The 24,961-nt window shown below is 43.2% G+C and overlaps 1 protein-coding gene across 1 annotated transcript in view; it reads left to right on the top strand.

The window, feature by feature from the left end:
• Nucleotides 1–24,961, top strand: part of cdh13 (cadherin 13, H-cadherin (heart)) — a 944,123-nt gene that overhangs the window by 308,075 nt on the left and 611,087 nt on the right. The window contains exon 3 of the mRNA XM_078400759.1: nt 8,596–8,804. Coding sequence (XP_078256885.1) covers nt 8,596–8,804 — 209 coding nt within the window. The remainder of the gene's footprint in view (nt 1–8,595; nt 8,805–24,961) is intronic.

Genomic DNA, 24,961 nt, shown 5'->3' with positions numbered 1-24,961 from the left:
TATTTTCGTCATTTTTAGGTAAGTTCGAGTATTTGCAGAAAATACGAAATTAAAAAAAACCTATTTGTTGTGGATTTGCCAGGACTGCTTTGCTGTGGATTTCTCTGTGATGGTCACCCTCACTGTCGTAAATATATTGCCAAGTTGTCATCCAATGTTTAGTCTCTCTGTGGTAATAATCTTCTCATGCCAGCTCATCTAACATTGCCCTTGTGTCATCTTGAGTTCTTAGTAGCACACACATTTCTTATTCTCACTGCATTCCCCTCAACTCCCCCCAGATTTTACACACTACACACAATTCATATTGTGAATTGACCTTCTCGATGGATAAGAAAGGTTCAGAGGGATATGGGCCAAATGCGGACAAGTGGGATGAGCGTGAATGCTGCATCTTGGTCGGCAAGTTGGGCTGAAGAGCCTGTTTCCGTGCTGCATGACTCTATGACTCCACTGGCCTGCATGCCCTTTGACTAATGGAGAAAATCAGTGAACCTGGGAGAAACCCAGGTGGTTACGGGTAAAATGTGCAAAACTCCACCCAGACAACACAAGAGTCAGGATGGAACCCATGGATCCTGGAGCTCTGAGGCAGTGACTCTACTAGATGTGTAACTGTGCACAATGTTAACACTTCTGCAACTCTTTGAGTTCCAGCTCATTGCTCTTGGAGAGGCCAATTGTGTTTTGCACAGCTATCCTATGTGGATCCCATTCTGCTTGCACTCATCTGCTGTGGAGAGTGTGTTAGTGTGGAGGAGCCAGGAAAGCAGAAGGTGGCTCTTGTGTTCCAGGACCCATCTATCTGGGCAGTGCCAACTGCTGTAGACGTCCAACAGTTCACGCTCCCATAGAATGAAGCATTTCATGTGTTTGTCAGAAACATGGCGATCATATTCAGGAAATTCAGCATTTGATCGAAAACAATTTACATTTTGAGGGAACGTGAACCTGCCTTCTTCATGAATGATCCCGTTTATCAAGAGGACAGACTGCAGAGTAGGGGAATCAAGAACCAGAGCTCAAAGGTTTAACGTAAGGGAGGAAAGATTTAATAGGAACCTCATGGGGTAACCTTTTCATACAGAGGGCGGTGAGTGTATGGAACGAGCTGCCAGAAGAGGTAGTTGAGGCAGACAGTATCAAAGTTTAAGAAACATTTGGACAGGTCCATGGATAGGGAAAGTTTATAGGCAGTGCAACACCTTTACCAACATCAATACAAGAGTAAATGTGCAATATAAATTATCCCAAAATTCAATCAACTAATTTTTTTACAAGTATGACCTAAAGTGGCTTGTCAAATTTAGTGCTATAAAGGAGAAAAAGCCTTGAGGAAAAAACAGCCGAGCAGGAACGTTGGAAGGGGAGTGCACAAGAAAATACAGGAACATGTTAAAACCTGAACAGAGACTTGTAGTCTGGCAATTGAATAATCTAGATACCATTTCTTTGGAGCCGATATGGTCCAAATTTAAGACACAAAATGCTGGTGTAACTCAGCGGGTTTTTCCAGCATTCCTGGAAAACATGGATGGGTGATGTTTCGGGTCAGGACTCATCAGGCAAGAGGAACAGAAGTTTGAAAATGCATACCTCCAGATTCAGGGACAGTTTCTTACCAGCTGTTATCAGGCAACTGAGTTATCCTCGCTCCAACTGGAGAGCGGTTCTGAGCTCCCAACTCCCTCAATGGAGATCTTCGAACTATCTTTAATCGCACTTTACTGGACTTTATCTTGCACTAAACGTTATTCTCATAATTCTGTATCTGTGCACTGTGTTCAGTTTGATTGTAATCTTGTATAGCTGACTGGATAGCACAAAAAGCATTTGGCACACACAACAATAATAAACTAAACTAAACTAATTCTCATTCCATTTTTGTATTGGTCGCAACTCCAGTTTTATAAAGCAATTTTGTTCCTGTTTTGTGTATCATTAGAGATTACTCATAGTAATTACATCTTTGTTTGCACTGAGGTGCAGTTTTGTGGATTGGTATGAATCCTGATTTTATAAGATTTTATAAATTTTCTAATAGAATCGTACAGCATGGAAACTCACCTTTTGGCCCAAGTCGTCCATGCCCACCAAGATGCTCCATCTAAGCCCACAAGATGCTCCATCTCCATCCATGCCCACCAAGATACTCTATCTAAGCCCACAAGATGCTCCATCTCCATCCATGCCCACCAAGATGCTCCATCTAAGCCGGTCCAATTTGCCCACACCCATGTATCTGTCCATTTGACTTTTAAATATTTTTATTGTATCTGCCTCAACTCCCTTTTCAAGCCGCTTGTTCCATGTATCCACCACCCTCTGAATTCAAACGTTGCCCATCAGGTCTTTCCCCTTCAATCTTTCCCCTCTCCTCTTAAATCGATGTCCTCTGGTTCTTGGTTCCCCTTCCCTTGTTCACCAACACTCTGTGTGGGACCTTCTGAAAGTCCATATACACCACATCCATTGGTTTCCCCTTTTTTAAACTGATCTCCTCAAAGAACTCCAATAGATTAATCAAACATGATATCATGAATCCATGATAATTCTAATCGATTTGAATGGGTTTTTTCTCTCAAAGTATTCTGTTATTACATCCTTTATTCCAGATTCTATTATTTTCCTGGCCACTGTCATTACTATCAACTGGTTGGTAGTTTCCTTGTTTCTCTCTCCATCCTTTCTTAAATAGTGGGGTCATATTTACCTCCACCACATGGGAACAATACTACAATCTATAAATAATGATAAGATCATCCACTATTTCGATAGCCATCTCTTTCAAAAATTCTGCTCTGTAGGCCATCATGTCCCTGGGATTTATTGACATTCAAACTCTCCAACTTCTCCCAGACTACTTTTTGACTGATGCTTATTTCTTTCAGTTCTTTGTTCTTACTAGACCTGGTACTCTAATATTTCTGGCTGGTTGTTTGTGTTCTCTTCTGTGAAGGCAGATAAAATATAACTATTTAATTCGTCTGCCATTTTGTTATCCCACTTGATAATTTCTCCCGACTTCTTAAGGGCTTACATTTACCCTTTCCCATTTTGCATAGAAACTCTTACAATCCATGTTTATGGCTCTTTTTAGCCTCCTCTAATTTTCAACATGCCTTTTCATCTAACATTTTTTAGTCTTCCTTTGCCAACTTCGAAAATGCTGCCAATCTTCAGATCTGCTGTTTCTGACAACCTTACAAGCCACTTCCTTTAATTTAATGTAGGAAAATAACTTCAGATGCTGGTACAAATCAAAGGTATCTCAAAATGCTGGAGTAACTCAGCAGGTCAGGCAGCATCTAGGGGAGAGGGAATGGGTGACGTTTCGGGTCGAGATCCTCAGTCTGAAGAAGGGTCTTGACTCAAAACGTCACCCATTCCCTCTTTAATTTAATGCTGCTTTTCTTTTAGCATTTTTATGCTTTAAAGGAATATATATTTTTGCAATGTGTAAACATATATTTTTATAATGTAAATATATATCTTTGTATAACTCAAACACCCACGAATGAAGGAGGCTGCAGGAAGTAGTGAACATTATCACCCATTTCGTAGATCCCTTTGAATCTCCACCATCAAAGGGATCTACAGGAGGTGCAGCCTCAAAAAAATAGCTAAAATAACCAAAGACCCACACCCTCATCTCCCTGCTCTCTTCAGTTATAAAGTTTAGGTGCCTGAGGACCGTGACCTGGGACATTGTAATTACTTCATTGATAGTTAAGAGTTTCTGAATATCAAGGATATTAAGAGATATTCACAGTACTTGAGGAAGAACTTTTTCAGTCAGAGAGTTGTAAATCTGTGGAATTCTCTGCCTCAGAAGGCAGTGGAGGCCAATTCTCTGAATGCATTCGAGAGAGAGCTAAATAGAGCTCTTAAGGATAGCGGTGTCAGGGGGTATGGGGAGAAGGCAGGAACAGGGTACTGATTGAGAATGATCAGCCATGATCACATTGAATGGTGGTGCTGACTCAAAGGGCCGAATGGCCTCCTCCTGCAACTATTGTCTATTGTCTATTGAGAAGTTTGACAGCTAGCAAAGCTAAGGGGGCATGACCTAGACACATGTCTAAGATTTCTCCTGTTCCATGTGGGTATTTGTTCTGGCCTGCATCCCAGACCCCCACCCCCACCTCTTTGTGATGCCATTACATTACAAAAAAAGCCTGATTGTATGCTGGAGCTGATCATTTAGGATCTGAATAGCGCTGACAATGAAGTCACCATTGGCAGGTTGGTAAATGGTAAGCCGGTTCTCGCCATGGAGGTCAGCAGTGTCCAGGCAGTAGGCAGCTGCTGCATGCCCTGCAGAAGACACGTGATCTTATTAATGTGGAAACACAGCATTGTTGCTGTTACATCTCATAAGCTTGTGCTATCTTGCTTTAGCTAGACACAAAATGCTGCAGTAATTCAGCGAGTTAAGCTGCATTCCTAGAGAACATGGATATGGGTTGGATCCTTCTTCAGACTCAAGAAAAACCCAGTCTGAAGAGGGGTCTCGACCTGAAACGTCACCCATCCATGTTCTCCAAGGAGGCTGCCTGACCCAAGCATCTGCAGTTCCTTGGGGCTGCGGCTCTCTGGCAGTCTGTTGTCTTTTTTTCTTTTTTTTTTTTGTTTGTGTCGGTGTTGGGATGGTTTTTGTTTCTGTTTTTGGCTGTGTATGTGTGGTGGGGGTGTGTGGTGGGGGTGTGGTGGGGGTGTGGGGTGGGGTGGGGGGGGGGGGTGGGGCGGGGGGAAACCTTTATTTTATTAGGTCTCTTCCCCGGGGCGCGGCTCGGCTGCGGGCCTTAACATTGCCGGCGCAGCTCGGCTGCGGGACGTTTCAGTGCCCGGTGCGGCTCGGCTGCGGGCCTTAACATTGCCGGCGCAGCTCGGCCGCGGGACGTTTCAGTGCCCGGTGCGGCTCGGCCGCTGGACTTAACATCGCCCGGTGCGGCCGCGGGACGTTTCAGTGCCCGGTGCGGCTCGGCCGCGGGACGTTTCAGTGCCCGGTGCGGCTTGGCCGCTGGACTTAACATCGCCCGGTGTGGCCGCGGGACGTTTCAGTGCCCGGTGTGGCCGCGGGACGTTTCAGTGCCCGGTGCGGCTCGGCCGCGGGACGTTTCAATGCCCGGTGCGGCTTGGCCGCTGGACTTAACATCGCCCGGTGTGGCCGCGGGACGTTTCAGTGCCCGGTGCGGCTTGGCCGCTGGACTTAACATCGTCAGCGCTGTTCGGCCGCGGGACGTTTCAGTGCCCGGTGCGGCTCGGCCGTTGGACTTAACATCGCCCGGTGTGGCCGCGGGACGTTTCGGTGCCCGGGGCGGCTCGGCCGGGGGGCCTTCCATCCCCTTGCGGGGGCTGTGCGTGTCGTTTGCCTCGGTAGGGGTCGAGCTGCCTGTCCGTGGGTGCGGGGGGAAGAGAGGGGAAGTTTTGTTGCCTCCATCACAGTGAGGGGGTGTTTGGAGTCACTGTGATGGATGTTTGTGTTGGGGTCGGGTGTCCTGTGTTCTTTTCTTTTTGCTGTATTTTGTGTGACTGCTGAAATTTCGCTCGGTGTTGTGCCGAGTGACAATAAAGTGTTGTTATGTTATGTTGTTATTGCTGTCTTGCTTTGTTAACCTCGTTGAAATCATATGGCAGTAAACTGTAAATTACTGAAATACATCCCGTACTGAAAATCCAATTCTACAGTGATTTTTGCATCCTTTTCAGGATATTGCAAATATATAGAAACAAATGACGTATATTTTGAAGTGTAAATAATGTTGCAATATAGGGAATGTGGCTGACATATCAAATTCCAATGAACAATAATGTGGTACGATTATAATGTTGAATGTGGAATCAATATTAGCCAGGACAACTTGTCAGCTCTTCAGAATAATGCAATGGGCTCCATTATGTCCATGAGAGACACTGTGCAAAAGACAATATCAATAACAGTTCAGCACTACTCCCGGAAAGCTGCAGGTTCTTAGTTCTTGGTAAATCCAAAATATTCCAAATGGAATTTAAACTGTAGGTGCAACTCTCCGCTGCAACTCTCAGTTCTTTTAAATTGAGGCTGAAGACTTTTCTGTTTGACACTGCCTTTTATAAAATCAAATAATTATTAATTTCTTACACTGCACTGTAACTTTTATTTCAACTTTTATTCTTGTATTTTATACCTATCTTATTCTATTTTAGCATGTTTTTATTTTCTATTCTCTTTAATGACTGTTTTCAATTGCTTTTAATTGCTCTGTAATGTTTTATGTAAAGCACTTTGAATTGCCTTGTTGCTGAAATGTGCTTTATAAATAAACTTGCCTTGCCTTGCCTTGCCTTACTACATTCGATGGTCAGGTCTAAAGTATATTTGCTCAAGTCCCTGCCCCTCAACCTCAAGAGGGAGGCAAGTGCTGCAATTGGAGCCACAGCTGACATTATGAAGTTAAAAATTAGGCTGGCACAAGCTGTCTGCTTGCGACCCTTGCTTGCACCAGCATAGGATAATTCAAGCTTGCTACTCGCTGTGCTAGAAGTTGTATTTATTACACATTTTTGAAGTTTGAAGTTATTCGATGGGAATTTCAGGTTAATTGGATCAGGCCAGCAATCAGAGCAGCCATAATCTACTCGAATGACAAAGTAGGCTTGGTGAGGTGCATGGCCCATTCCTGCCTTCATTTCTTATGCTCTATTTACCTTTTCACATACAGTACTTATCGCAAAATAGTTTTCATAGCACTTGATGAGGCATTTGCAAATTGGTGATCAGAATCAGGATTTATTTTCAATTCACTGACCTTTGGCTCACAGCCAAGGGACCAAATTTACTGCAAATATTGTTTTGGTTTGTGGAAAAAAGTGAGCACTGCCCAGTCCATCATGAGTACTGGCCTCCCCACCATTGAAGGGATCTATAGTTTACTTCAGTTTAGTTTATTATCGTGTACCGAGGGAAAGTGAAAGGCTTTTGTTGCATGCTAACCAGTCAGCGCAAAGACAATACATGATTACAATCGAGTCATCCACAGTGTACAGATGCATGATAAATGGAATATCTTAATGCAAGATAAAGTCCAGCAAAATCAGATCAAAAAAGGATCTCCAATGCTCTCTAATTGGTGATAGAATGTTTCACTTGCCTGATAACAGCTGGGAAGAAAATGTCCCTGAATCTGGAGGTTTTTTTTTTCTCACTGCTGTACCTCTTGCCTGATGAGAGAGGGGAGAATAATATGGGGGAAGAGTTATTTTATAACTCGCTGGCTACTGGTTAATTTTTGGTTTGATGCGCTCATGTGAGAAAAAATCGGGAATTTCAAAAATAACCTGGTTCATTTGTTAGTAAAATAAAATAGTAAGTTCTGCTCTTCTAATTGTTTGTAGATAACACGGTGGGGGGGGGGGGATAGATAGAGCTCTTAAGGATAGCACTCTTAAGGATAGCGGAGTCAGGGGGTATGGGGAGAAAGCAGGAACGGGGGACTGATTGAGAATGATCAGCCATGATCACATTAAATGGTGGTGCTGGCTCGAAGGGCCGAATGGCCTCCTCCTGCACCTATTGTCTATTGTCTATTGGATGGAATCGAGAGAACAAATGCCAGTGTTGTAACAAAAATAAACAAAACAATATGTGCCAAAGGTCAGTGAATTGAAAATAAATCCTGATTCTGATCACCAATTTGCAAATGCCTCATCAAGTGCTATGAAAACTATTTGCAAATCATGACCAGAACAGATCTGATTGTTTGTAGATATTCACATTAGTTGTACAATAGGCCAAAGAGAAAAGATTGCTGCTTCTTTTAAATGTATATTAAATGTTGGTGCATTGGTTTTACATTGATGTTGTCATCCAGCTTTATGTGTTGTGAGATATTGATAGTCAGAAGTCAATATCCTACTAATGCAATGAATGCTTTCTTATCATTTTACATGCATATTGGTAGAAGCAATCCATGTACATTGTGTAGGAACCAGAGGTGGCCTGCTCCTTAGACTTGAGACACCACTGTGCCTTGTCTTAAGAATGCAAGTCCACTGATTTTCTGGCACCTCCTTTAATCCAGACAAAATGATGAAAGCGCACTTGAAACCCCCCACTAGAAGTCTCCCCGAAAATGTAGCGCCTAGGCCGGGTGAGGCAGACGATCTTGATCTCATCAGGACTTCTGCGCCAACTGGCGGGTCGAATTTTCCCTTGTGGCTGGGGCTCTGGAACTCTAGCCCAGCCATAGCCAACAGATCCATTCCCATTGCTGACTTCCGCGGCCGATGAGTGGGTCGAATTTGCAGCCTGAGGCCAGGGCTCTGGAACTCCGGCTCGGCCAGAGCCAGCATATCCATTCCCATGGCCGACTTCCCCGGCCAACTTTGCAGGCTTCCCTGGTTCTTGATTCCTAGATCTTGGTTCCTAGATGGACCATTCTGATACCATTGGCCTCCTCTCGGTGGCCGTGAACTCTGTTGGTCTGGCAAAATGGATAATCCAGAAAGGCTCTGGAAACAAGGCTGTTGTAAAATCTGTGGTGGACCTGTAATATAGTCTGGCAGGTAAAGCTACGGTATATCTTAATTGCCTTTTCTTTCAATGTCTTTCAGTGCTCTTTGATGACTGCAGTGGGAATGAAGGACTGGAGTTTTCAATCTCAAATCCAGACTTGCGGGTTGAAGCAGATGGTTCCGTGTTTGCTGCAAAAGATATGGAGCTGATCGTACCTGCATTCCACATCCAAGCAGCATCTGTTCACGTGAAGGACTTGGCCAAAGTTCAGATCGCAAGAGAAGACACTCGCACTAGTTTTTTGAAGGTAATGGTGTGTATGCAGATCTCACGTACCACTTGGTTTCTTCTTTGCAAAGATCTCGTTATGAGTGATCAAAATCTTTTATTTATCTTATTTGCTCATGCAGTCATAGAGGTCTCTAAATCAAACCCAAGGAATTAGTATGGAATCATGCTTAACAATCTACTGCTTACAGAGATTCACTCTGACCATGTCTGACACTGCAGGCATGAATTAATCCCTCCGCAACTCCTTGGTCAACTCGTCCCTTCCCACCTAAACCACCCCCTCTCCAGGTACTTTCCCCTGCAACTGTAGGAGATGCAACATCTGTCCCTTTACCTCCTCCCTTTACTCCACCCAAGGACCCCAATACTCTTTTCAGGGAGGCAAAGGTTCACTTGCACTTCCTCCAACCTCATCTTCTGTATCCGCTGTCCAGGTGTCAACCCCTGTACATTGGCGAGACCAAGCGCAGGCTCGGCGATCGTTTCGCTGAACACCTCCGCTCAGTCTGCCTTAACCTACCTGAGCCCCCAGTTGCTCAGCACTTTAACTGCCCTTCCCATTCCCAACTGACCTTTCTGTCCTGGGCCTCCTCCATTGTCCGAGTGAGGCCCAGCGCAAATTGGAGGAACAGCACCTCATACTTCGCTTGGGTACCTTACACTCCAGCGGTATGAGCATTGAATTGTCTAACTTCAAATAGCCCTTGCTTTCCCTCTCTCTCCATCCCCTCCCCCTTCCAGTTCTCCCAGTGGTCTTACTGTCTCTGGCTACATTCTATCTCTGCCCGCCCACTCTGAAGAAGGGTCTCGACCCAAAACGTCACCCATTCCTTCTTTCCAGAGATGCTGCCTGTTCCCACTGAGTTACTCCAGCATTTCATGTCTACCTTCGGCATGAATTAATGATGGAGAGGAAAAAGTAACTGGCAACTTCTTAACCAAAACAGCATATCCCCATACTGCACCGGATTATTAGTCTTGAGCTGTGCCTGAAGTGAATTTTGAACTGGCAATCCCAAGAGAGAGGCACAAGTGTGCTATGAACTGAGTCCATGAAAAAGCTAAATATACACTTCTCCCTGTGAGAGAAGGAGATTGAGAAGAAATAATACCAGCTTCCAAGTCTCCTGTTCTGATTTATAAAGTCAAAAAGGCACAAGAAGCTAAACAGGAAGAAGCCTTGGCAGAGAATTATCTAACAAGGGAAGATGAACATAAAATTAATTAGTAGAGGATTAAAGGGATGATGATGAAAAATGGTTTCACCTGAACAGTAATAACTCCTGGAACTCATTGTCTGAAAGAACGACAGAGGAATTGTTACCTAAACATATACTTGGATAGTAGTTGAAAAATCACAATGTGTAAGATTGCAAATTGAGAACAGTGAATAAGGATAGAGTCCCCCTTGTCCTCACCTTCCACCCCATCAGCCGTCGTATACAACAAATTATCCTCCAACGTTTCCGTCACCTCCAACGGGATCCCACCACTGGCCACATCGTCCCAACTTCCCCCTTTCTGCTTTCCGCAGAGACCATTCCCTCCGCAACTCCCTGGTCACCCAAACCACCCCTTCTCCAGGTACTTTCCCCTGCAACTGCAGGAGATGCAACACCTGTCCCTTTACCTCCCCCCACGACTCCATCCAAGGACCCAAACAGTCTTTCCAGGTGCGGCAGAGGTTCACCTGCACCTCCTCCAACCTCATTGACTTTGATTTCTCTAACTTCAGATAGCTCCTCTATCCTCTCTTTCTCCTCCCCCTCCCAGTTCTCCCACTGTCTTCCTGTCTCCAACTACATCCTATCTTTGTCCCGCCCCCTCCCCTGACATCAGTCTAAAGAAGGGTCTCGACCCGAAACATCATCCATTCCATCTCCCCAGAGAAGCTGCCTGACCCGCTGAGTTACTCCAGCATTTTGTGTCTACCTTCACAGTGAATAGAGAGTTCCATTCTCAACCCAGATGAGCACACCAAAATGTCTCCTTTCGTATTGTAAATTTCTATTCTGTTTAAACTTAGTAGATTTTTCATTCAGTCCCTCAGATGGGTTAATGGTGTGCTGACTACAATTGGAACATGGTTTATCTGGCACCTTTAACCTACTAAAAGATCACAAGGCACTTCACAGGAGCTTTATCGCACGTAGCTTGAAACTGAGTTATGTGGGAAATGACCAAAAGGCTGGTCAAAGAGATAAGATTTTAAGAGCACCTTCAAGGCGAAGAGAAAGCGAGGGAGAGCCAAGGGCAAAGAAGCATAATAGGAATACTAGATCATGGAGCCTTAACTGATGAAGGCACAGCTGCCAGAGATTAATCAGAGATGCTAAAAAAAAAAAACAGAATTGGAAACTGGCAGTAATCATGCAGATTTGCAAAGCAGGAGGAAATTAAAGATGGAGAGGGATAAGGGCATAAATAGGTTTGAAAACCTATTTATGTTGTGCATTTTAAGCTGAGATTGGTCAGAAAACACAGATGTCTGGTGAACAGGACTTGTTTGTGAGTTGGCCACAGGCAGCAGAGTTTTGGATAGCGTCGGATTTAGCAAGGGTAGAATCAGTAAGTATTGGAATTGTCAAGGCCAGAGGGACCAGGGGCATTAGGTGAAGGCTGGAGCAACTGAGGAGCCAGGGAAATTAATTGTCTGGCTATAAACGGATGGGTAAAAAAAGTAACCAGATCTAGCAGTCCGAGCTGGGCAACCATGGAGAGACATTAAAAGAAGCAGGTCGAGGCAGGTCAAGTAGTATGAAGGGGAGTAAGTTACTATCGTCAAATGAAAAGGGTGATGAAGGCATAGTTGTAGATTAGGAGCAGGGTACCTGAGGAGGGCGAGTTGTTCAGATTATCAGTGAATATGGGAATCGGGAAGGACATTTGTCAGGCCAGCATTTGGTGAGAAAAAGATGAAGGGAACTGGAGATGGGTCTTTCTGAGATGTTGATCTTAAAAATGGACATGAGGGTTAATAGGAGATGTCGGTTAGGGCTGGGGTTTCACATGTTGACTATTTCGGAACAGAATATCAAGTGAAACAGGACACACTTTATTGTGAGATTCAGCCGTCAAGCTGCAAATGTGGCGTAACAGTGCATCAAAGAAAATCTCCATGACAGTCCTTAGGCAATGGTAATCCCACTATACTTGACAGTGCTGGGCCTAGACAAGCTGGAGTTTAGAAGAATGAAGGGGGACCTCATTGAAATGTACAGAGTAGTGAAAGGCTTGGATAGAGTGACTGTAGACAGGATGCTTCCACTAGTGGGAGAGTCTAGGACTAGAGGTCATAGCCTCAGAATTAAAGGCAAATTCTTTTAGAATGATGAGGAGGAATTTCTTTAGTCAGAGGGTGGTGAATCTGTGGAATTCATTGCCATGGAAGGCTGTGGAAGCAAAGTCAATGGATATATTTAAGGCAGAGATAGATAGATTCTTGATTAGTACGGGTGTCAGAGGTTATGGGAAGAAGGCAGGAGAATGGGGTTAAGAGGGATAGATAGATCAGCCATGATTGTATGGCGGAGAAGACTTGATGGGCTGAACAGCCTAATTCTACTCCTTTCACTTATGATCTTATGATATTTACAATAACCTTTACTCTCACAGCTACAGGTGGAAAATCATTGAAAGCCATGAGTAAAACTTTGGATGAGGGGAACCCGGGAAGAAATTGATCTAGTGTATTTGCACTGCAGTAGAGAGAACAAATTGTGTTTCAAAATGATCTGGTACGGCTGATTTAGCACACGGGCAGGCCAGGGTGCCACTTTATGTGGATAGGCACAAATAGCTGGAGTAACTCAGCGGGATAGACAGCATCTCTGGAGAGAAGGAATGGGTGATGTTTCGGGTCGAGACCCTTCTTCAGACTGCCTGCATATAATGGATATTTGTAAGGCAGAGATTGATAGAATCTTGATAAGTACGGGTGTCAGGGGTTATGGGGAGAAGACAGGAGAATGGGGTTGAGGGAAAGATAGATCACCCATGATTGAATAACGGAGTAGACTTGATGAGCCAAATGGCTTAATTCAATTCCGATCACTTGTGAACTTATGTATTTATGATAATGGTAGAGCCCTGGGTAGTGTTGTAGAACAGGGAGTCCCAGGGATCCAGGTACATACAGAATACAGAATACAGAGCTTTATTTGTCATTCAGTACCAAGGTGCCGAACGAAATTACATAGCAGTCACACAAAAAAAGAACACAAGACACATGACCCCAACACAAACGTCCATCACAGTGACTCCAAACACCCCTTCACTGTGATGGAGGCAACAAAACTTCCACTCTCTTCCCCACGCCCACGGACAGACAGCTCGTCCCCGACCGACCCGCACAGTCCCCGCAAGGGTATGGGAGTCCCCGCGGCCGAGCCGCACCGAGCGCTGAAACGTCCCGCGGCCGAGCCGGGCGATTGAAGGCCCCGCGGCCGAGCCGCACCGGGTGCTGAAACGTCCCGTGGCCGAGCCGGGCGATGGAAGGCCCTGCGGCCGTACCGTGCGCTGCTAAGTCCCGCGGCCGCGCCGCGCCGGGCGATGTTAGGTCCCGCGGCCGAGCCGCGCCGGGCGATGTTAGGTCCCGGATGGTGAAGAAGGCATGCTTACATTCATTAATCATGGTATTGAGTTCTGGAGTTGGGATGTCACGTTAAGACTGTACAGGACATTGACAAGGCTGCATTTGGAGTATTGTGTTGAGTTCTGGCCAAGCTGCTATAGGAAGGATGTCATTACACTGGAAAGGATGCAAAAAAAATTACAAGAATGTTATTTGCCTGGAGGTTTTGAATTAGAAGGAGAGGCTAGATAGGCTGGATCTTTTTTCCTTGAAGTGTAGGAAGCTAAAATCTTGAGTGGCAAAGATAAGTACGAATTGGATAAGTTTGGATTGATATTCTCTCGGTGCAGGCAAGTGGGACTAGCTCGGTTCGGCAACTTAGTCAGTGTGAATGAGTTCTGCCAAAGGCTTGCTTCTGTGGTGCATAGATTGGTGACTTTACATCCTGCGTCTGGGCATTGAGCCCAATAACAGTGGTGTCAACCAAGGGAAATTGATCTGTTTTTTTAAAAAAATGCTGATGATGTTGAAAATTTGAAATAGAAACAGAAAATCCAGGAAGTGCTCCACAGATCAGTGGGACGAGAAACGGGGTTAACATGTTGGTCATCACATACTTTTGATCTTTATTCTGAAAGGTCTGCCCTCCTGAACCAAATTTATTTTGTTCCAAAGAAATCAAGTCAGATGTTTAGTTTAGTTTAGAGAGACAGCATGGAAACAGGGCCTTCGGCCTACCAGGTCTGTGCCAACCAGCAATCACCTGTATATCAGTTCTATCCTACACAATAGGAACAATGCACAGAGGCCAATTAACCTACAAACCTGTGCATCTTTGGAATGTAAGCTGAGCACCCAGAGAAAAGTCACGTGATCACAGGGAGAACATATAAACTTTGTGCAGACCTGGCACCCGTAGTCAGGATCAAACCCGGGTCTCTGGTGCTGTAAGGCAGCAACTCTAATGCTGTGCTACTGTGTTGACCTTTAACAGCATGTGTGGAGAGATTTATTAGGCATATTTTGAAGAGTCACGGATAAGACATGGGTTATAGTGTAACCGGCTTTTTATCTTGACTTAAACTCTGCATTTTTATGGGAAGTACCAAAGAACATCTGGTCAATGGTGACCACATGGCAGTGATGTTGGATTGCCAAAGATCTGGCTTTGACGGTGCAGCTGAACTTTGATGAGAGTTTCTCATCTTCAGGATGCCTAATTATTTTCAAAGAATTTAAGTTTTTGATATTTAGATTTTCTCTTTGATTAATCAACAAGATTTAATAATGAAAATGTTCAAGTATGGAACTGTTCCCATCCACGTGTCAAAGATATGGCCAATAATTAAGCTTGGCCTGAGGCTGACAGGTAAAATGATTGCCACCCAAATGCCAGGCAGTGATTTTCTGAAATGAGAGAGTCTACTTTTCTTTTGACATGCAAGAGCATTACCATCATGAAATCCTCCTCCGTCGCCATTTTGGGGATCACTGTGGACAGCAAACCTAACTGGACCAGCCACATAAATTACTGTAACTACAGCAGTGTGTGAGAAGTTGAGTATCCTATTCTAGGACACTCACCTCCTTACTTCTCAAAGCCTTTCCTCCAGCGCAAGGCAAATATCAGGAGTACCACGGAATACATTCTACTTGCTTTGACGAGTGCAGTTCCAACAGCATTCAGGCACCTGCAAATTATAAGTTAATAAGTTACATGGACAGAATTAGGCCATTTGGCCCATCAAGTCAAGTCAAATTCACATCCTGGGAAACCAATATTGAGAATTGCAGGTCAGGAATGCTTAATTGTCATACGTGCTGAAAACAGAACAATTACATCTGAAGAAGGGTCTCGACCCGAAACGTCACCCATTCCTTTTCTCCCGAGATGCTGCCTGAGTTACTCCAGCATTTTGTGAATAAATCGATTTGTACCAGCATCTGCAGTTATTTTCTTATTCAATTACATCCTTACTTGAAGCAGCATAACATGCCCGTATACACTATACACATAGATAATATATAGTGAACAATGTAATGCATTCCTTTACATCCATATAGGAAGCTGGAGAAGGCATTTATTCAGTAATGCATTGAAGTGTCACCTTAGATTAGACACTAAGTCTCTGGAACCAAACTTTGAACTCAGACATAAATGTTCCCGTTAAACCATGGCCAACATCTTAAAATAATACACCACAAAATGTTGTTCCCACATGGATCTCATGCCAAGTTCAGTTGTCCTTCATTGACTGACTACATTCTTATGGAAAGATAATGAACAGATTTAATTAACTGATGTTTCTCTTGGTCCACTGGAGAGAAGGTCATTGATGAAGCAACCAAAGACAATTGTGTTAAAAAGTATCTGAGGGTCTTTGTCAGTTTAATATGCCTCCCCTGCATGCCACATGTAATAGCCCCTTCACTTTACTGGTTGTAACGAGAGGGTATGGTTGCTGTGGTGATGCTCCATCAATTGCCCATCAACTAATTCATAACTCCAGATTTATTTCACATCACAACAGTTTGCCAACTATGCTTTCTCTGGAGCAGCATTCGAAAATAATAAAATGCACAGTGAGAACATAAATAGAGCTTTTGGGACCAAAATATTTTATTTATTTTCTGCTGACATTTCTTTAATCTTCCCAACAGTCTTGAATTACAGGCAACTTTCCACACCAACTCTTTGGCAGGCTGTGCCAGGCTTAATGTGGTGAGAAAACTCAGCGTTAAAGTGCAATTCGGCATGACTTCTTGAGATTGTCCCTGCTAAAAGCCCACTTTGCTGTGCAGTTGTATTCATTGCTTTCTTTGGCTGCGTTCAGAATTTACATTTTCCCCCACGGAGAGAACAATGCTTTATCAGTGCACTTTTCATGAGCTACATTTTTGGGCGAGAAGTGCTTTGAGCACAAGGGTCAATTTTCACTGCAGGTAGAGTGGGTAGGAATCGGTCGGACGGGAGCTGAAGCAGAAGGCAACCCATCTGGACACCTGCAGGGAGAGTGCCAGGGGACTTACCTTTAGGACCCCATCTGCTTAGCCCTGTCACTCTCTCATCTTAAAAAGTGGAAGCAACAGCTGGTTGATAGATGTGAATGGCCTGTTTGATGGCACAGGATAGTCACAGGATAGGCACGTACACAGATTGGGGGAGAATGAGATCCTCAGACAGGGAAAGGTAAACAATTTTATGCAAAATAAAATTTATTGGAAGTTTGCGATTAAATAGACAGAATCTGCAGGCAACACAGCAGATGAAGCAGAATTTATGGAAAGAGAAACAGTTAATGCTTCAGATCAGATATCCTTCGGTAGAACTGGAAAAGAGAGAAAAATAACTTGTTTTTCCATCACAGAAAATGATGGCTCGAACAAAGGGAGCATCTCAGATAAGAGGGCACCAAATGTCTTGATGGCAACAGGTTTGGTAGCAGTTAATGTCCAAACACTCTCACTGAAACAGTGGAGGAAACAACTAGTATACCATTTCTCTCTGCAGCCTCAAGGAGTATTCTAAATATTATAATCCTCCTTTAGTGCCGAAATTTAATCGGATAGTCCTGGAGTAAATGTTACTAAATCCAAGTACAACACTGTCGGTGGAGAGTGAATTTATGATCGTGCTCTGTATTGAAGAGTACTTGGTCTTAAATGTGAAACAGGGAAAGTAAACTTGTGGTACACCTTTGTGAGGGTCTGAAGGTTCCGAACCCGTCTGAAGAAGGGTCCCGACCCAAAAGTTACCTAACCTTTTTCTCCAGAGATTCTGCTTGGCTCGCTGAGGTACCTCAGTACTTTGTGTCTATCTTCGGTAGACTCTTAGTTGATTAATCAATTGCTATCACCTGATGTAAAAAGAAAACAGGATTTTTACCTTTTACTGACCTTTTGTTTAGTTTTAGATTTAGAGATACAGCGTGGAAACAGGCCCTTCGGCCCACCGAGTCCGCACCGACCAGCGATCCCCGCACATTAACACTATCCTACACACACTAGAGACAATTTTACACTTATACCAAGCCAATTAACCTACAAACCTGTACGTTTTTGGAGAGTGGGAGGAATTCGGAGAAAACCCATGCAGGTCACGGGAAGAACGTACAAACTCCGTACAGACAGCACCCGTAGTCGGGATTGAACCCGGGTCCCTGGCGCTGTAAGGTCTGATCTGATCACTTTTGACTACATGACAGAACTATCTGAGCTAGAATCTGAGGAGGAATGCCTGGCTAAAATGACGTTGTACAGATTTGTTCCAGGGAAAACAGCTGAAACCATTGGAAAACATTAACAATATCTCAGGAGAAAAAATAAATTAGAGTGTAATGATCATTTGATTAAAAATTAATTACGAGGTAATTTAGTGTTACAATAATCAACCAAAGGTTGAAGTGTTAAAGCTATTGGGATCTGTGAGAGATATAACCCAACAACCATCAAATAGGCAGTTTGTTTCATCTAATGTCATGGTTAAAGAAACGACTTCCCTTGTCAGCATTTTCCTTCTTGTTAATTAACGGGTCATTATGGCAGGAACAATCAAGTAAAACATGACATATCTCATTTCAGTTAGCTTTAAACTTGTAATCTGTGTTGTAGTAAACACCTAGAGCACCATGTCCTAACAGAAGTTATTTCATAAATTTAAGTTTCAACTTAAATGGGGCGGCACAGTGGCGCTGTGGTAGAGTTGCTGCCTTTCAGCGCCAGAGACCCCGGTTCGATCCTGACTACAGATGCTGTCTGTATGGAGTTTATACGTTCTCCCTGTGACCACGTGAGTTTTTTCCAAGTGCTCCAGTTTCCTCTCATGTTCCAAAGATGTACAAAGATGTAGGTTCATTGGCTTCTGTAAATTGGCCCGAGCGTGCAGGATGAGAAACTGGGATTACATAGAATTAGTGTGCGGGTGATCGTTGGTCAGCATGGACTCGGAGGGCCGAAGGGCCTGCTTCTATACTGCATCTCTAAAGCTAAAACTGCAACTACCTAAACATTAGGAAGACTCAAGGCATTGTCATGAGCTTGTAGCCGATGCACCATTCCCAAGGCACCCATTTTCTCTCTTTCTCCTGTTTGAACCAGGATTGAAATTTCCTTCCCATGCATTTTCCATTACCCAAACGACGCATCTCCACTGCGGGTGATGATCTGCCCCTGCTGTTTCTGCCGCTGCTGATACCATTATCCGTGCTTTTACTGACCACTTCAGTGCACTTGTGCTGTTCCATCAATATAAACCGTTGATCACTCGGGGCTCCTTGTAATACATGCTTACATCAAGTCATGGTCTTCATCACCACTTTGTTTGCAAACATAACATTATGTCTTGTTCCAAGAAAAGTATTGACTTTGAAGTTTTCGTAGTTTAAAATTCCTCTTTGGCTTCAGCCTTCCTATATTTTCACGATGCATCGATTGTACATTTTCCAAAGCATATGATTTTGGGAAATTATGTTCACATAGTAAATTACTTAATATATAAGCTGCCGCAATGATCTTATCAAATGATCAACATAATCATAAATGAAACATATAAATGGTAAAACGATGATTCTTTAAATGTTATGCTTGATGAATTATTTATTTTTGCAAGTACCAATCACTACAGAAACTGCTGCAATTGAAGCTATATATATTTCTGCCTTTAATGTTAATGTTGGGAAAGTTTGGGTCATGAGTAATAGATTGAGTTTGAGTGGGGAGATCAATGAACTGATTCTTAATGGAAGCAAAATGCATTTTTCATCTCTGTGCTGGTCAGAGATGTAAGAAATGCATTGCCTTTTAAATCCTTATCGTGAGGAACTAAACAGCAAATCCCTTTCTGTTGTACATGTGCCTTTCACTGGCTGTGCTGGAGTTTTGTGCTTCTTTAACCCTTGTGTAGATAGGTCCCCTTGTTTCACCTTCTGCTGTGGGTTCATCTCTAGCGATGAGGAATTGAAGGCAAGAATGGGAATGGGTGCCCATCACTTCTTCCATTGTTTTTTTGGACTATCAGGTGGGTCAGTAAGTAGCCTACTGTTAGTAACTTCCAAATAAACATCCAGACCAACTTCCCTTCCATTGACTCCATCTACACTTCACGCTGCCTTGGCAAGGCCACCAGCATAATTAAGGACATGTCTCATCCCAGACACTCTCTCTTCTCCCCTCTCCCATTAGGCAAGTGGTAGAGAAGTCTGAAAATGCATATCTAAAGATTCAGAGACAGTTTCTTCCCAGCGGTTTAATAGGCAACTGAACCATCCTATCACCAACTAGAGGGCGGTCCTAGCTACCATCTATCTCACTGGTGACCCTCGGACTATCTTTACTTGGAGTTTACGGGACCTTATCTTGCACTAAACGTTATTCCCCTTATTCTGCATCTGTACAGTGGGAACGGCTTGATTGTAATCTGACTGGACAGCACCCAACAGAATTACACCCACACTGTACACGTGACAATGAACTAAACTAAATTAAACCAGACCACATCCTCACCTATGGCATGCCACCAAGCTGACTGGCCTTGATCTCACTGGAGGTGGATTATTGGTGAAATCATTAGGAATGCATCGATGTTGAATGTTTTTGGTTGTGCTAGGCATTTGGACTGTGTTCTGGAGCCTGCTTGTCCATTGTGCAGAAAGAGATGATAGGGTGGCACGGTGGCGCAGCAGTAGAGTTGCTGCCTTACAGCGAATGCAGCGCCGGAGACTCAGGTTCGATCCTGACCACGGGTGCTGTACTGTACGGAGTTTGTACGTTCTCCCCGTGACCTGCGTGGGTTTTCTCCGAGATCTTCGGTTTCCTCCCACACTCCAAAAACGTACAGGTTTGTAGATTGATGGGCTGGGCAAATGTAAAAATTGTCCCTAATGGGTGTAGGATAGTATTAATGTGCGAGGATCGCTGGGTGGCGCGGACCCAGTGGGCCGAAGGGCCTGTTTCTGCGCTGTATCTCTAAATCTAAAAAAAAATCTAAAGGATGGAGAATGTTGGTTATGTGAGTATTACTTGAAAAGTGCTTGTTAGGTTTGATACCCATGGCAGACAAGGAAGCATACCTCTTCGAGGTATGTCCACTTTGAAGAAGTTCTCCTCCTCTCTTCGACGAGAGTTTAGCAACATGCTCTCTCGCTGCTCCCCCTCTGTGGAGTCTGAAGAAGGGTCTCGACCCGTAACGTCACCCATTCCTTCTCTCCCGAGATGCTGCCTGACCTGCTGAGTTACTCCAGCATTTTGTGAATAAATCGATTTGTACCAGCATCTGCAGTTATTTTCTTATATTAAGCAACAAACTAGTTGTGGAGTGATAGGGCAGGCCCTCAGGGCACAGTCCAACTATCAAGAACCCAATTCCCAATAACCACCTCAGATTCTCCCACACATGAGGGATAATTTACACTTGCATATTAACCTAACAGCCCACACAATATTGCATTGTAGGAAGAAAGTGGAGCACTTAGGGGAAACTTGCCGAGTCACAGTGAGAATGTGCTTACTCCATACGGACATTGTATGCATTGCCAAGTGAAGATGTGAAACTAGTAGCTCACCCTTTCATCTTTCTTTTTTCACTAGAAAGGTGGCTATCTATCTATCCTTTTAATTTATATTCTTTATACTATACTTTTCAGTACAGGACTGTTGTACACACCTGAAAGTTAACGGTCAGTACCTGTGCCAGGGTGGTACGACTAATTGTGGTGTCTGATTTAGCAAAGTAATCAATCAGTGAACCCTGAGGCAGGTGTCTTCTTTACAATGCGATCAGCCTAATTCATCTGCCTGTTACAATCGCTGCAGTTAAAATCTAACGAGCCAACCTGCAGTATTGGACTAATGTTAAGTCTGTCTTGTACAGCTTGTCTTGAAATTTAACACAGTAAAATGAGAAATATTCAGCAGGACATGCGGTATTGGGTTTAGAGTGGCAGAAGGGTTTAAAAGTGGCTTCAGAGTGGAAAGTGGTAAGTGGGAGTAAAGGATAGGTGCTCAGAATGGAAGTAGGTGTCTAGAGATGTTTCACAAGTATCAGTGCTGTGACTATTACTGTTCACAATTTACATTAAAAGTTGAAGGTCTGTGATTAAAAAAACTGTTTTAAATTTGCAGTTATGTAGTGCTAAATTGGAGGATTAAGGGATGCTGTAGAAAACTGCGGCACGGTAGCGCAGCGGTAGAGCTGCTGCTTTACAGCGAATGCAGCGCCGGAGACTCAGGTTCGATCCTGACTACGGGTGCTGTACTGTAAGGAGTTTGTACGTTCTCCCCGTGATCTGCGTGGGTTTTCTCCGAGATCTTCGGTTTCCTCCCACACTCCAAAGACGGACAGGTATGTAGGTTAATTGGCTGGGTAAATGTAAAAATTGTCCCTAGTGGGTGTAGGATAGTGTTAATCTACGGTGATCGCTGGGCGGCACGGACGTGGTGGACCGAAAAGGCCTGTTTCCGGCTGTATATATATGATATGATATGATGATATGATGATATGATTACGGAGAGCATAAATAAACTTATAGTATGGGCAAATAATTGGCAAGTGAAATTCAACACAGTTATACGCAGGGACTGTTACCTTTTGGTGGGAAGAATAGGGAAGGTGCATATTACTTGGAAGATGCAAGTCTAAGTGAGATGGAGGAACAAAGAGGTCACAGAGTATAAACAGTCCATTCACTGGAAGTTGGATCACTGGTCAGCAGAGGCATAGAAGTGCAAACCGAACACTAGGATTGATTTCCAGTGTGATTCATGAACAAAATAGGGAATATGTCCTTTGCTTGTATCCGAAGATAGACACAAAATGCTGCTGTAACTCAATGGGTTAGGCAGCATCTCTGGAGAAAATGGATAGGTGACGTTTCGGGTCGTGACCCTTCTTCAGTTGGCCTATCTACGTCACCTGTCCATTTTCTCCAGAGGTGCTGCCTGACCCTCTGAGATACTCCAGCATTTTTTGTCTATCTTTGGTATAAATCAGCATCTGCAGTTCATTTTTGTGTCCAATCCCGGTTAGACCACCCTTAGTCCTAATGTACAGTTCTAGTTGCCAAAGGTTACAGAATCACCGGAAAGGATGGAGAGATTTGCAAGGATAATATTTTAAAAATGTGAATTGAGAAATGGTAGAGGGACAGACACCTTTCCTGTGTGAAAATGAAGATGAAAGAATGACCTACTAGAGCTTTTGACAGGGTGCATGAAGAGAGAATATTGTAGGGAGGAGCAGGACTTGAGACCATCAGTGTAAGACAGTGACTAAGAAATTCAGTAAGAAATTCAGAACCATCTTTTTAACAAAAAAAAGATAAGAATATGCAATTTGCAATTTGCTATCACAGTAGGTGTTTGAAGAAAACAACTTGCATGTGTTGGAATGCAAATTAAACAAGCATATGAGGGAATTCCTGGATACACTCATATTTAGGCGAGGAAATATTGAAGGAGGCTCAAGTGTAGTGCAAATGCTGGCATGGATGGGCTGAAAGGCCTGTTTCTGGACTGTGCATCCTATATCAAGAATCAAGATTCAAAGGTATTTTATGGTCATATGTCCCAAAACGGAACACTTAAATTCCTACTTGCAGCTGCACAACATATATGTAGACATAGTACTCTGTAAAAATAAACATAATGACAAACAATATAATAATATCAAAATAATAAAAAACAAAATATGTATATATATATAATACATAATGTTATATTGTATTATGTGTGTGTGTATATCTATTTATTTATATTTATATATATATACACACACACTTAATATTTTTTTTAAGTCAGTATATATTAAAAAAACAGACAAATAAGTGACCAATAATAGTGCAAAGTCAAAATGAATGCCCTCAAGTCTATATAGTTCAGAGCCTATTTAGAGGTTGTCGTTTTTAATAGCCAGATGGTTGAAGGGACGAAGCTGCTTCTGAACCTGGACATTACAGTTTTCCAGCTCAAATACCGTCTTACCAATGGCAGGAGTGAAATGAGACCGTGGCCAGGGTGGTGTGGGTCTCTGATGATGTTGGCTGCCTTTTTGAGGCCCATTCGATGATGCACAGTCCTATGCGAAAGCTAATGAATTGCCATTGCAGGTCAATGACCTCTCATCAGAAAGTATGTGTGCTTCTTTGACACCACCAACAGTACTCTGTTTCTGTCACAAGCATTGTTGCGAAGTTACACCACTGATCTTTTGCAAACTATTTCGGAGCCGAGTTCACAAACTTCAGCACTTTGAACACCTGCAGCAAGATATGAGAGAAAATTAGTAATATATTTTAAAAAGGGAAAAAATATATCTGCCAAGCAAAAGGGTAAGAAAAGGGGAGTGAGATTAGTTGGACAAGTAATTCAAAGAATTGACAAAGCGTGATGTTCCAAATGGTCCTCTTCTGTGCTCAACCGGATGAGTTGCATGGAGGGAATTTAAATTAACTTATCCTTCGAAATTGCAAACTTTTCTCTCCCGTATAACTGTGGAATTAACATCCAAGAAATTCAGAACCTATGGATTTCACAGGGAAGATATGACATTGAAATTGTGTGAGTATATTGATACGTGAGGAGACAGTTTCGTGCACCAAAGTAAAATAAAAAGGGTGATTTCTAAAGTCAGCCACTCAATTTGTAGGGCCAGTGAAATGACTGGATGGTTGCTAGAAAATCTCGCCTGATATTTGATGTATAGCTTGATGTTTGATGTATATATTTGATGATATTTGATATTTGATATATAGCTTGAAATACACTTGTTCCTGAAGTAATAAAACTGGTGTCTGAAGAATGGTCATGACCCGAAACGTCACCCATTCCTTCGGATGCTGCCTGTCCCACTGTTGCTCCAGCATTTTGTGTCTTTCTTCATAATAAAACTGGTCTTTGTGCTGATTATCGAGACTAAATTTCTACAAAAAAAATCCTTCATTATGTCCTGAAAGAAAAAAATCACTTGAATCTGAATGGTTTGTTTTTGAACCTCCTGAGGTTTTATGACTGTGATCCATCATGCCACACAAAATACTTGAAGAACTCTAAAAAATGCTCATTTATGTTTATTGACATGTTTCCACACCGTGGAGGTTTTTCATTCAAAGCGTGGATATATGGTGTGTGGTTGCAGGAGCATCATAATAGCTTGCAGCAATTTCCATGGTGACAATCACATATACCTGGGTCACAAATAACCTAATTAAATGTAAATGGGTTTGTGAGGAGGATGTAGTGCAGTCAACATTGAACTCAATGCCTTTACAGCTTAGATATAAAATGTCATGATTATTTTTAGAAGTTATTTTGAACAACGTTTCATCAATTTCCCATGAGCAACAGGAGCCAAAGTGCAAGATTAAGGACCGGGAACTTCTTGGGTTCTGCATTCTCTTGTGTCACCCTGAACTATTTGATAGTATAGAAAGTAGTGGTTGAAAGGCTCGAGAACACCTCCAAAAATACATCAGACTGAAATGAGAAGTTTTTTCACTCAAAAGATTGCGAGTTGTCAGTGGTATTTTGCCCTGCGGGCCAAAGAAACTCAGGCATTGACTGCATTCAAAACTGATACTAATAGTTTTTTGGAAATGAGAGGAAGCAAG

Source organism: Rhinoraja longicauda, chromosome 6 (genome assembly GCF_053455715.1).
Source record: "Rhinoraja longicauda isolate Sanriku21f chromosome 6, sRhiLon1.1, whole genome shotgun sequence".
Classification (NCBI taxonomy): Eukaryota; Metazoa; Chordata; class Chondrichthyes; order Rajiformes; family Arhynchobatidae; genus Rhinoraja; species Rhinoraja longicauda.
Note: the sequence above shows the minus strand (reverse complement) of the source record. Positions and strands in the feature narration are given on the sequence as shown.